Source organism: Acinonyx jubatus, chromosome D4, assembly GCF_027475565.1.
Source record: "Acinonyx jubatus isolate Ajub_Pintada_27869175 chromosome D4, VMU_Ajub_asm_v1.0, whole genome shotgun sequence".
NCBI classification, from domain to species: Eukaryota; Metazoa; Chordata; class Mammalia; order Carnivora; family Felidae; genus Acinonyx; species Acinonyx jubatus.
This window is the reverse complement of record NC_069391.1, coordinates 8,359,289-8,372,495: the sequence shown is the minus strand read 5'-3', so window position 1 is coordinate 8,372,495 and position 13,207 is coordinate 8,359,289. Positions and strand designations below refer to the sequence as shown.

At 46.0% G+C, this 13,207-nt stretch overlaps 1 protein-coding gene across 6 annotated transcripts in view; it reads left to right on the top strand.

The window, feature by feature from the left end:
* GARNL3 (GTPase activating Rap/RanGAP domain like 3) overlaps positions 1 to 13,207 on the top strand; it is a 147,776-nt gene that overhangs the window by 86,208 nt on the left and 48,361 nt on the right. For all 6 annotated transcript variants that reach the window (XM_053204584.1, XM_053204582.1, XM_027035134.2 and 3 more), the window contains 3 exons: positions 1,690 to 1,754; positions 4,573 to 4,636; positions 7,614 to 7,640. In XM_053204584.1, coding sequence (XP_053060559.1) covers positions 1,690 to 1,754; positions 4,573 to 4,636; positions 7,614 to 7,640 — 156 coding nt within the window. The remainder of the gene's footprint in view (positions 1 to 1,689; positions 1,755 to 4,572; positions 4,637 to 7,613; positions 7,641 to 13,207) is intronic.

Genomic DNA, 13,207 nt, shown 5'->3' with positions numbered 1-13,207 from the left:
GCCTGTTTCCTACAAGAAATGCTCTTACCCTTTGTGCTGCCAATTTTATTAGTAAAAGTTAGAAAGAAAGTTTTGTGTGTGTACTACATCGTATTCCCTTTTGCCAAATGTGTAGTGTAAATCCTTTGTGGATTACAAATCTGTATCGTATCTTTTTTGAAAATTATTATTTTTTAAAAATATTTATGGGCACCTGGGTGGTTCAATCGATTTAAGCATCTGACTCTTGATTTCAACTCAGGTCATTATCTCGTGGTTCCATGGGTTTGGGGCCTGCACTGGGCTCTGTGCTGACAGTGTGGAGCCTGTTTGCAATTCTGTCTCCCTGTCTCTCTGCCTCTCCTCTGTGCGCTCGCGCGCGCTCTCTCTCTCTCTCTCTCAAAAATAAATAAACTTTTTTTTGTTCTTTAAAATAACAAATAAACAAAATGTTTATCTTTGAGAGAGTGCAAGCAGGGGAGGGGCAGAGAGACGGGAGGACAGAGGATCCAAAGCGGGTTCAGTGCTGATAGCAGTGAACCTGATGTGGGGTTCAAACTCATGAACCATGAGATCATGACCTGAGCTGAAGTCAGATGCTCAACCACCTGAGACACTCAGGCACCACTCTTTTTTGGGAAATTATAAAGCAAGTGGCCTTCATCTATTCTGGGTGGTTTGGACGTGGGACTGAACCATTCAGGCAACCTTTCATTCATTCGCTTTCACGCAAAAAATATTTATTGAGTGCATTCTAGCAGTTAGTCACAGCGGGTATCATTTAGAGAGGAAGAAACAGAGTTTAAATAGTAAACACAGAGGGGTGTCTGGCTGGCCTGGAGGGTAGAGCACACAACTCTTTGATCTCAGAGTCCTGAGTTCAAGCCCCACGTTGAGCATGGAGCCTACTTTAAAAAACACATAGTTAGCAACGTGAATGGAACTGGAGAGTGTTATGCTAAGTGAAATAAGTCATACAGAGGAAGACAGATACCATATGTTTTCACTCTTATGTGGATCCTGAGAAACTTAACAGAAACCCATGGGGGAGGGGAAGGAAAAAAAAAGAAAAAGAGGTTAGAGTGGGAGAGAGCCAAAGCATAAGAGACTCTTAAAAACTGAGAACAAACTGAGGGCTGATGGGGGGTGGGAGGGAGGGGAGGGTGGGTGATGGGTATTGAGGAGGGCACCTGTTGGGATGAGCACTGGGTGTTGTATGGAAACCAATATGACAATAAATTTCATATGAAAAAATAATAAAATAAAAAATATATAGTAAACACAGAAAAATATAGAAGTACATATTATGAAACCCTCTCTGAAAGATTCGAGGGATTTCTAGTTCCAAAAGCCTTTGACTTGGAGGTATTACATTCAGGTCCCATTGACACGTGGACACTGTTTTCTTATTGTCTTGGAGGCTGATCTGACTCTTGGCTCGGAGACTAGACCCCCTTCTCATCTCAGTCACGTGGCTCATCTGAGCCCCACACTAACACACCAAGCACCCATCAGTCCGTATGTTGAAGAGTAATGCTTAACTCCGCACATGTCGGGCTAGGGGGATGGTGCAAGACGTTGTCAAGCCTGAGCAAGATTTTCTCCACCATAGAATGTGTTTATTCATATATTCTTTTAAATGGCCAGGTGAGGATCTTTCAGAGATGGAAATCGCTAAATCCTCACTGATCTGGTGTTTTGACTTTCCAGGGTACCCAGAAAATATGCCTCCCGTACAGTCCCACAAAAACTCTCTCTGTGAAGTCCATCTTAAGGTGAGTACTCATGAATAGAAACCCAACACCAGGAGCCTTTATAAGTATTCTGCTCCTGCGATCATCTGATGTTACTTTTCTACTTTCTGGAGCCTTGACCACATAGCAGACATTTTGCCAAGCATCTGACTTGCATTACCTCCTGCATGTCAGCGTCTTCACAGCAAGTCTGTAGGACGGGTGCTGCGATCCTCCCCACTGTGCGGCGGAAGAAATGGAAGCTCAGAGAAAGCCAAGATCGTACAGCGAGTGTGTGGTGAAAATTGAGCTCCCCTCTTACGCATCTCCAAACTGCCTGTGTGGCTGCCTTCTTTTTTCTTGCATGCATGCAGATACTTTGGTTTCATAAACAAAATCAAGAAATATTTTTCCTCTCATTTTCCTGCTTTGAAACAGAAACTCATATGTCAGCAAATGCTTCTCAGGGAAGAATGTCCTTATTCTTTGCAAAGAGACAGTTAAATGAATGGAACATCCAGCTGCTCTGTGCTCGGCTGGGGCTCTGCCCCCACCTCTCCACCCTGCCTCGTGTCACCCCTCCCCCCCCATACCGGATGCCAGACACCCCTAGGAATGCCACCACTCAGGTGCTACCTGTTGCCCTGTCACCATCCGAGAGGTTACATTGTAGTAATGGTAGCTTCTTAGGCACAGCGCTAAATGCTCTACAGACATTCTCTTAGAAAGTCTTTAAGTTTTTAATGTTTACTTATTTTGGAAAGAGAGAGTATGAGCTGGAGAGGGGCAGAGAGAGAATGGAGACACAGAACGCGAAGCAGGCTCCAGGCTCTGAGCTCTCAGCACAAAGCCCAGCGCAGGGCTCAAACTCATAAACTGTGAGATCATGACCTGAGCCAAAGTCTGACGCTTAACCAACTGAGCTACCCAGGCGCCCCTCTTAGAAAGTCTTTAGACCACCTCCACAGAGTAGATCTGTTACCACCTACACTCCACCAAGGAAGGATCACAGCCTCCGAGAAGTGAAGGGATTGGACAAAGATCTCACAGCTGGTAAACCACAGAGCTGGGATTTAAACCCAGGTCCCGGTCATTCCCAGGCTTGGGCCTTTAGCCACTAAAGCCCGTGTTGTGTGAATGTAAACGCTTATCCCAGGGCCCTGTGGTTTACTCTCTGTTCATCGGCAGCTAGGTGGTGGGAAGAGATCGTGTCCTCAGTGTCCCAGCCACAATGCACACTTGTCAGAAACATCTCTTAAATGGAGGGACAGTCTTGACTCCACTGGTTAGGGACCACATCTGGCTGATGAAGGGCACTGAGTTCAGAAGTAAAAATGTTCATATCTCATTTTCAAGCTTGATTTGCTCTTCAAATTGCAGGCCTTCTCCTTTCTGCTCTAGGCCTTCTGACTTTTCTCCTGGGCAGTCTGAAGCCTGAGCTATGAAAGCATCAGTGGAGAGGTTAACATTTTTATCAAGCACAGAAATACCTTGCTGCTTCTAAGGAGCTATAAATCTTGACCGGCTTTGAGAAGAACACTTAGAATTACACTGGCTTCCGATATCTGTGACTTTTTTTTTTTTTCCTAAAAAGAAGTTACTCCAGCTTCTGTATATTTAAGGACAAGTTTCATTTAGTCATGACCTCATTTAGTCCTGTGAGTAGGGCCTCCGCTTCTCAGCCCACCGCTCTGTAGCCAGAGCACAGAGGAAACATTTCAGCCAGGAAACACTTTTTTTTTTTAAGACGTGGAAGAGCAAAACGTCTCCAGTTGCTGCCGATAGAAGAAAAGATTTTATCTTTATTTGTTACCACCATGAACTTGGAAACTTTTTAAAAGGAAATGAAACTGTGAATACTGTGGAGTCAGGTAAGTCTGGGTTCAGATCTTGGCTCTGCTCCTTACCAGCTTTGTCATCCTAGTTCAATTTCCTCACTTTTAAAATGGGGATAGAAGAGTACTCACCTCATAGAGACAAAATGAGATCATCCACGTAAAGCATTTAGCGGGGTGCCCGGCATATAGTAAGTACTCCATAAAGATAAGCTATTATTATGTTTGCCTTTCATTTACAAATACGGGACTCCTAGATGAAAGGGGCCTCGGGGGTTGGGGAGTTCAACTCCCTGTTTTATTTAATTAATTAATTAAGTGTTTATTTTTGAGAGTGACAGGGACAGAATGCGAGTGGGTTAGGGGCAGAGAGAGAGGGAGACACAGACTCCGAAGCAGGCTCCAGGCTCTGAGCTGTCAGCACAGAGCCTGACACGGGGCTCAAACTCACAAGCTGTGAGATCATGACCGGAGCCGAAGTCAGACGCTGGACCGACTGAGCCACCCAGGCGCCCCTCAACTCCCTGTTTTAACGTCTAGAGGAACTTAGGCCCAAGGAGGTTGGCATTGCTTTGCAAAGTAAAACATGAAAGAACGAGCTTGTTAAGGGGAGGCCTTTTTGCCCTGAGTGGCAGAAGAATGGCCAGAGGAAGAAAGAAATGCCCAGTGGGCTTCATTACATTTCATTTTGTCATAATTGCTACGGAAATGTCAATGAATCGCTTTTTTAGTAAATAAAAGTAAGAATCCTGAAGGTTAGGTTGCCCAAAATATGCTCCTGATCGCTCCCCTCCTCTCTTACTAGATGAGTGTCATTAAGGGGCAGTTCTATAAGGAAAGTACAGTGCCGTGTTTGGTTACCCTCATGCATTCATTCATTGAGCACCCCGTGTGATCATTGATTTCCTGTGTACAGGCCCTCCAGGGAGTCCAGCTGTGATTTTCTAGGAGCTAGTATGTAGTTTCTCTGAAGCCCTGAGACTTGCGCCACCACGCTACGGCTCATTCTCTCCGTTCTATTTCAGTGCCATGAATCTGGACAAATTTGAGAAAGGCCCCAGAGAAATTTTTCATCCCGAGATCCAAAAGGTAACAGGTTTTTTGCTTCATAATGGTGTATGTTTGATCACGATGTTAGATTAGAACAGACAGATCATCAGTGATTCTTGGCCTAGGATACGAGCATGAGCAGAATCACCTATGAGGCTTTGAAAAATAATCATAAAGAACCTCGCAGCTGAGATTCTGATTTGTCAAGTGGGGGTGGGAATCTGAATTTTTCACAAGTCCCACGAATGATTCTGAGGCATAGCCACAACTGAGAACCGCTGAACTAATACGGTCCTTGATCCGTGAACCAAAAGGGTGTATGTTCAGAACGACCTTACTGGGTTAAAAGCCAGTCTTTTTACTGAGTGATGTGGAATGTATGGAACGTGAGATTTTTTTTAAGTAGCAAAACACAAAATGTGTTTATTGAGCTCCAACTCCAATAGAACACCATAGACGATAGAAGGTATCCAGAATCCATCCTGTTTTCTCAAGACTTACTGTTAAGGGAAAGCAGTCTGCCTTGGGAGAAAAAATTTCAGACTCATAATCTAGTAAAGGACCATCAGAAAAATGTCAGCCAAACTTCTGTCTTGTCTCAATTGATTTAGCTTTGAAATTCTCCCCCTTGAAACTTACGAATGCAGCCATCCCATAGTGCCGGCTGTGTGTCAAAGCTGAGCTTAGAGGGACTGGGTACACCAAGGCCGGTGACAGGGAAGAGGCTGGAGAGTCAGGCTGGAATCCTAGCTAGGAGGCAGTGGAGAGCCTGTGGAATCTTTAAGTGGAGAAACATCGTGCTTAGTCCTCTTTTCAGGGAAATAAGTCAGATGTTATGGGGAGGAGAGAGGGGAGCGTGAGTAGTCTTTGCTTGCATACCTTCAAAATAGTTAGCTTTTAAAATAATGAATAAGGGGCACCTGGGTGGCTCAGTTGGTCAAGTGTCCGACTTTGGCTCAGGTCACGATCTCACAGTTCGTGGGTCTAAGTCCTATGTGGGACTCTGTGCTGACACCTCAGAGCCTGGACCTTGCTTCAGATTCTGTGTCGTCTTCTCTCTCCACCCCTCCCCTGCTCATGCTTTCTCTCTGTCTCTCAAAAACACATAAAAGTTTAAAAAAATTTTTTAATTATAAAATAAATAAAATAAACATTGGCTCTCAGCTTACCCCAAATACATAAAGTTGTGAATTCCCCATATCTTCTGTTTTAATTTTTAAGACAGTATTTGTACACTAACTCAACTCCAGAAGGAACTGAGGCCAAAATGGGTGTATTCGGTTAAACTTTAAGCAACTTTAAGCTATGCAGTGCTTAAAACTAATTCTTTATATCAGATTTTCAAACAACTGGGAATTATTAATATGCTACCATCAATGTGCCTTTATTCTTTCATCTGTACAGGCTATCATACTCTTTTTTTTTTTAAGGTAAGGGATTTTTTAATGTTTTCTTTATAATTAAAAAACATTTTTTTAACATGTATTTATTTTTGAGAGAGAGAGAGTACAAGCAGGGAAGGGGGAGAGAGAGAGGGAGACGTGGAATCTATAGCAGGCTCCAGGCTCTGAGCTGTCAGCACAGAGCCCGACGTGGGGCTCGAACTCACAGGCTGTGAGATCATGACCTGCGCCAAAGTCATATGCTTATTAATTGACTAAGCCACCCAGGCGCCCCTTTTTTAGAATTTTTTTAAATATTTATTTGTGAGAGACAGCATGAGCAGGGGAGGGGCAGAGAGAGAGGGAGAGAGAGAGAATCCCAAGCAAGCTCTGCACTTGTCCGACACAGGGCTCGATCTCATGAACCACGAGATCATGACCTAAACCAAAATCAAGAGTCAGATGTTCAACTGACTGAGCTACCCAGGTACCCCTAATGTTTATTTATTTTGAGAGGGAAGGAGGGAGGGAGAGAGAAAGAAAGAGAGGCAGCGCATGCATGGGAGGGGGGCAGAGAGAGAGAGGGAGAGGATCCCAAGCAGGCTCCACCCTGTCAGCACAGCACTCAGTCTGACCTGGGGCTCGATCCCATGGTTCGTGAGATTATGACCTGAGCCAAAATCAAGAGTCAGACACTCAACCAACTGAGCCACCCGGGCGCCCCCAGGTTATCAATATTCTTAATCCTTTCCTTCTTGGAGCCTGGATAGGACCCCCAGACACAGGGCCCCAAATCCACGGAGCCCATGGGATGCTTCTATCAGCATCTTGCCGCTGAGCAGATATCCTCAACAGACTTCATCTCTGCTAAGTCATCCCTGTCTGACTTCCCTCTTCCAACAAAATCAAAGAGGACAAGATAACAAAATACGGAAGCCTTCTGCCTATTTATATCATAACTCTGTGCCTGTTTTTCACCAAACAAAAGACACCTTCAGCTTCCCCGACATCTGCGTTTTGACTTTCTTTCCCTTAACAGGGGGCCACCCACGTGCCCTCCTCCATTCCGGGTGTGTGAGTGTGCACCTGTGTGTGCCCCTCGGTAGTGGTGGTTTCACAGCTGCCACCGTCTCCTGTAGGTGTACCTGAAGAAGCCTTGAGCCACAGGCGTTAGGGAGAAGAGAAGGAAAGCGGTCTTGGATCCAAAAAGTAAACCAAAAACAAACCGATCACATTATGAAGAAGGCATCTTTCCACCAAGCAGGAAGGTGGCTGGTGCTATTTAAAAATGTTACTCGCCTTTTTCTGGCTGCTATACTATATAGTTACATTTGTCTTGGCCAAGATCTTCCAGAAGCCATGTGTGATAAGCTAGCTTTAAATAGATGGAGAAACCCGGGTGTCTGTGTGTTTCTTCCCACTGCGACGCAGTCTTTTGTTCCCAGATAGCTGTGCTATCGTGTGACTTTCCTAGATGGCCAGGTATTTTACAAAAATCTGCACAACTAAATTTGAATTTTTTAAGCACTTCTAGGTGAGGAAATGCTGTAAACTGAAGCTTGGCTTTCACAGGAAGTCAAAATAAAATCGTTACTGTGAAGCGTGGACCTAACTTTCAAATCTTGGTTTGACAGGACTTGCTGGTTCTTGAAGAACAAGAGGTAAGTAATTTTATGAGAAATTTGTTCCTGCTGTGTTCTGCCTCACCCTTCACCATGACCATGACCTTTTCTTTCAGTCAAACCTCTCTACGTGGATTTGCTCGGTGAGCAAATTATTAGCATGGAAAGACTTTCCTGACATTTTTTTCCAAGGTACATTTCAGAATTTCCTGTGCAGCCAGCCATAAAGACATAAAAGGAAGCTACTTAAATCCGCTCGGAAATATTCAAATTTTACCCTTGTAATCAGGGCGAGTAATGAGGTTTTAATTTTCATGAAGTCAAAGGGTGTTAGTGCTTGACTAGCACACTCGATTTACTGACATCATGTTTATTCTCACATTTCCATTCACTGTTGCCCCACTTTTAAAATTTTTTTTAATGTTTATTTATTTTTGAGACAGAGACAGAGCATGAACGAGGGAGGGTCAGAGAGACAGGGAGACACAGAGTCCGAAGCAGGCTCCAGGCTCTGAGCCGCCAGCACAGAGCCCGACGCAGGGCTCGAACTCACGGACCGTGAGATCATGACCTGAGCCGAAGTCGGACGCTTAACCGACTGAGCCACCCAGGCGCCTGTTGCCCCACTTTTAAAAAAATGTCCTGGGTTTTCTAAGTACATCACTAACATAGGGAAATACTCAAAACGTTGTCAATAGGCAACTGAGTAGTTCAATTATAATTTTTGCGTACCGTGCCTGTCAGTAAATGACCGTAGCATTCGGCTAGTTGCTCAGGCCACACTTGGAAAAGTCCTTAACACCTCTCTTTCCCTCTTACCCCAAATCTAATCCTTCAGCACATCCTATGACGATTTCTTCAACATATATCCCAAATTTGAACATTTCTCAAACTTGCCACCACGATGCTCTGATCCCTTGAACCACCCCCACCGTCTCTCACCTGCACTGTGCAGAACCTCCGGCTTTCAGCTTCCACTCTCTTCTCTTTCTCGTCTGGCATCATCCAAATGGTCCTTTTAAACGTCAAGCCAGGTCATCCCTATGTGGCAGGCTCTCATGGCTTTCCATCCCTCTCCAAGTAAAGCCCCGAGCCCTCCCCAGCCTCCTGGGGCCTGCCTGACCCAGCCCTGCTACTTCTCTGGTCCTCTCCACACTAACCACGTGTACTTGCTTACTCCTCATCTGCCCTGGGAGAGCCCACCCCCTAGGATGCCCCTCCCCAGATGTCCTCAGGGCCACACCCTTTCCTTGATTAGAGTCTCTGCTTGGAGAGGCTGTCCTTGCTCACCCTCTAAAATAGCACACCCTGCCTCTTACCCTCTACCCTACAAGCTGCTTTGTGTTTCTTCTGGACACTCCTATTTTCATTTGCACACTTTGTACCACTAGAATGTAAGCAGCATGAGAGCTGGGTGGAACTTAATCAATTTGTTCACTGTCTTATCCCCAGATCCTAGAGCAGTGGAGAGAGGGCACAGAGTAAATATCTGTTGCTTGAATACGTAGATTATGTATTGATTAAATGAATTGTGAGAAACAGTGATGCCATTGAGAAGAATGAGGTAGGGGCGTCTGGGTGGCTCAACCATCTAGGCTGGTTGAGTGTCCGACTTTTGATTTCAGCTCAGGTCATGATCCCGGGGTTGTGGGATCTCATGAGCCCCATGTCGGGCTTGGCACTGAGCACAGAGCCTATTTGAAGTTCCCTCCCTCCCTCCCTCCCTCCCTCCCTCTATTCCTCTGTCCCTCCCTCTATCCCTTTCCCCCACACTTGATCTCTCTCTCTCAAAAAAGAAAAGAATGAGGTAGATCTTTATTTCCTGGTCTGGAAAGTTTTCCATGATATAATGTTTACTGAGGGGAAAAGAAAGCAATTCACAGGGCAATTCCTGTTCATTTTTTAAGTTTATTTATTTTGAGAGAGCACACCAATGGGTGAGGGTCAGAGAGAGAGAAGGAGAGAGAGAGAATTCCAAGCAGGGCTCCACGCTGTCAGCACAGAGCCCAATGTGGGGTTCAAACTCCCGAACTGTGAGATATGACCTAAACTGAAATCAAGACCGACTGAGCCACCCAGGCACCCCAGTTCCAGTTGTTTTTATAAGCAAAGATTTATATGTGTATTCATTCGTTTGCTCATTCATTGATTCAACAAATATTTACTGAGCTCCCCCTGTGTGTGTACCCTGTACTATTTGAGGCACTGGGGATACATCGGCAAGCGAGACAAGGCCCCTTCATGGAGCTTACGATCTGGTGGGATAAGACAAAGTGCCCAAGTAAGCAGACATAAACGTGACAATGTGGCTAGCCCTGAGGGCTGTGGGGAAAATAAAACAAAGTGGGCGGTGCAGGAAGGAGCAGGTTTTTTATGTTGAACAGCGTAGGTTTCTCTGAGCCAGTGACATCTCAGGGGATTCCTGTGAACACGTCGATGTACGTGCCAAGTCGCTGAGATAATGCGGCCCAGGTTGTTGTAACTCCCAGGAGGACTTTGTGCAGGACGGTGGGGGTGTAGGATGGGCTGCTGCAGAGCACCAGCACACAGACACCCACATTTTTATCTGTATGTTATCCACGTACAAGTCATGCCTGTGGCTGCAGTTGGTAGAAGGCAAGAAATGAAAGTAATAGACATTTCTGGCAAACGTCCAAAAATTACAGAAATGCACAAAACTCGAAAGTACCGCCTAAAATCAGAGAGAAAACTGGTATTGGCATAGTATCCCATTTTGGTATATATGTTTGTTGTATTTTACATAAAATTAGGATTACGCTGCGTAGAGTTTTCACGTCTCAGAACTATTCTGTTCGTGAATCCAGAGGTATTTATTTGGCACCTACAGAGTACATGCACATGCCTGTTCTGACAAAGTGCAGAAATGTACAAATGGAAAATGAGAAAGCTCCCCATCTTCACTTCCACGCCCTCCCCTCCCCATCCCCAGCCCCGTACAACCCCTGTGAACTGGTTTGGAGTTTATCTTCTTACACTTCTTTTTTTGGACCTCCTGAGTTTTGGAAAAGTAAATAGCTGATCTCTTTCTTGCTCAATTTCATTTCTTTACTACGAGGATATTGCTCAAAGCAATAAGAGCAAACACTTGTCACAGTGTATTCCAAGAGGCCTGAGCCATGGTCACCCTTCAGAGAGGATGTGGCCACGTCACTTCTGTTTAATCCTGCCACCTTCTCGGCCCGGGAGCATTTATCCTAATTCCACCCAGTTACAGTGATAAACTATCTGAGACCCGAGTTTTGTTCGTCCTCTGAGAGGCACCCCAGGAGAGGCATGGCTCCCCAGGCCGCAACACGCATGGAGACAGTATGAGAAGCGTAGGAACACGTGAACCATAAAAATGCCAAGGTAGCGCCTGACCCAGAGTAACAAGGAACCAGGGGTGTCTGGTTTCAAATCAGGCCATCATTTCTCGGCGCTTCTCGAATTATTGGAACTTCAGTTTCCCCGCATCGCTTCCTTCAAAAGAAATATGATTCCTAGCTCATTATTAATTCCCAAGGATATGACTGCACCTTGGCTGATAGTCACGTTGACTTTTGTCTCAGAACATTTAGAACTGAAAAATCCAAAGTCCCTAAGGGTGCGTGGGTGGCTCAGTCAGTTAGGCATCTGACTCTGGATTTCAGCTCAGGTTCATGGGTTCAAGCCCCACGTCTGGCTCTGTGCTGACAGTGTGGATCCTGCTTGGGATCCTCTCTCCCTCCCTCTCTCTCTCTGTCTCTCTCTGTCTCTCTCCCCCCCTCCCTCCCCTCTCCCCATGTCTCTGCTCCTCCTCCGCTCTTGCTCACTCTCTCTGTCAAAATAAATAAACTTTAAAAAAAGCACCCCATACAAGTAGGAATTGAAAAATGATTCTATCTCTATGATGAGTGTCTGAGCAGGGCTTAAATCCTGAGAAAACCAGTTTGCACAGATTTCCCCATACCAGTCACCTCCCTCCTGGGGCCCAGATCTGGTGTTAGAACCTTGAGACCTCTGTCCCATCCCCCAAGATCTAGTGCTGAGAGATCAGCTTAATGATGTCAGCTTAAATAGTTTGCTCACATGTGATCTGTGGTGGTCGGGTAGTGCCACATCAAACCATCCCCTCCCCAAAACCATCTCTTCCAAAAATATAATCCACTCTATTCAGTGAAGCCTTGACTTCTGGAGATAGGTGGTAACTCTGAGTTAATCGTCACCATCATTTGGGAAGCCCTAGAAACAAAATTAGCTGGAGACCCTGTAGGTAAATTCCAGGTATTTTAACAAGGCCTTGCCACACTGGTCTTTCTGGAGTCCCCACCTGAAGCGGGAGGATTCCTCAGCCAGGGCGCTGGCAGCAGGATGCCAGTCACAGAGCCATAAAAACTCCTTCAAGCTTTGGCCGGTGATCGGGTGGCAGGAGGCCCCCTTTCTGCTTGTGGCTCAGCCCTTCTGTCAACCCAGCACTGCCCGGAGAAGACCACACCACGGGGCTGGGGAGAGTGCTGGGTCAAAAGTCTGGAGACCCGACTTCTGGCTCCTATCCCACCGTCCACTCAGTGCCTGCCTTGGGTGAGGCTGGCCTTCCCTGGTCTCCACTCGTCCTGTCTGTAAGAGGAAAGCGTGGACTCCATGGGCCGTAGGGTCCCTTCTGGTTCTAAGAGGCGGCCGGTTCCTGGCTCACGACTCTAGCCATCGACCCAGCCTTTCTGCTCTTGGCTCGCCAGCAGTCAGCTTGGCTGGACCTGATCCTGTGCCACCTGCCAGTCTGCTAGCTTGTTCTCTAGTCCAGTGGTTCTCACAGTGGGGTTCCTGGACCAGCAGAACCAGCATCACCTAGGAACTTGTCAGAAATACAGACTCTTGGGCCCTACCCCAGAAGTGATGAATTGGAAATGTCAGGAGTGGAGCCAAGCAGTCTATTTTAGCAAGTCTGCAAGTGATTCTGACACCTGGTCAAGTCTGAGAGCCACTGCCTTAGTCTCAACACTGTTATCCTAAGAGATACTATTATAGGCAGACTACTATAGACACTATTTATTTATTTATTTATTTAATGTATTTGTATTTTGAGAAAGAGCGCACATGTGCATGAACAAAGGAGGAACAGAGGAAGAGGGAGAGAGAGAATCCCAAGCAGGCTCCTTGCCCAGCCCAGAGCCCAATGCTGGGCTCGATCTCACAATAGTGAAATCATGACTTGAGCCAAAATCAAGAGTCAGAAGCTTAATCAGCTGAGCAACCCAAGCACCCCATGTAGGTGCTTTTTTTTTTAATTTTTTTTAACATTTATTCATTTTTGAAAGGCAGAGAGAGACAGAGTGCAAATGGGGGAGGGGCAGAGAGAGAGAGAGAGGGAGACACAGAAACAGAAGCAGGCTCCAGGCTCCGAGCTATCAGCACAGAGCCCGACGCGGGGCTCGAACTCACGGACCGCAAATGACTTGAGCCGAAGTCGGCCACTTAACCGACTGAGCCTAGGTGCTTTGTAAGGGATCTCTGAGAATGGAGGGTGTGCCAGAGTCTTGGAGACAGGTGACTGCTGTCATCATTTCCAAAACAGAGAAAGAAAAGTTAGCAAGTTTAGAATCCTCAAGTAGGAAGAGACCCCAGACAAA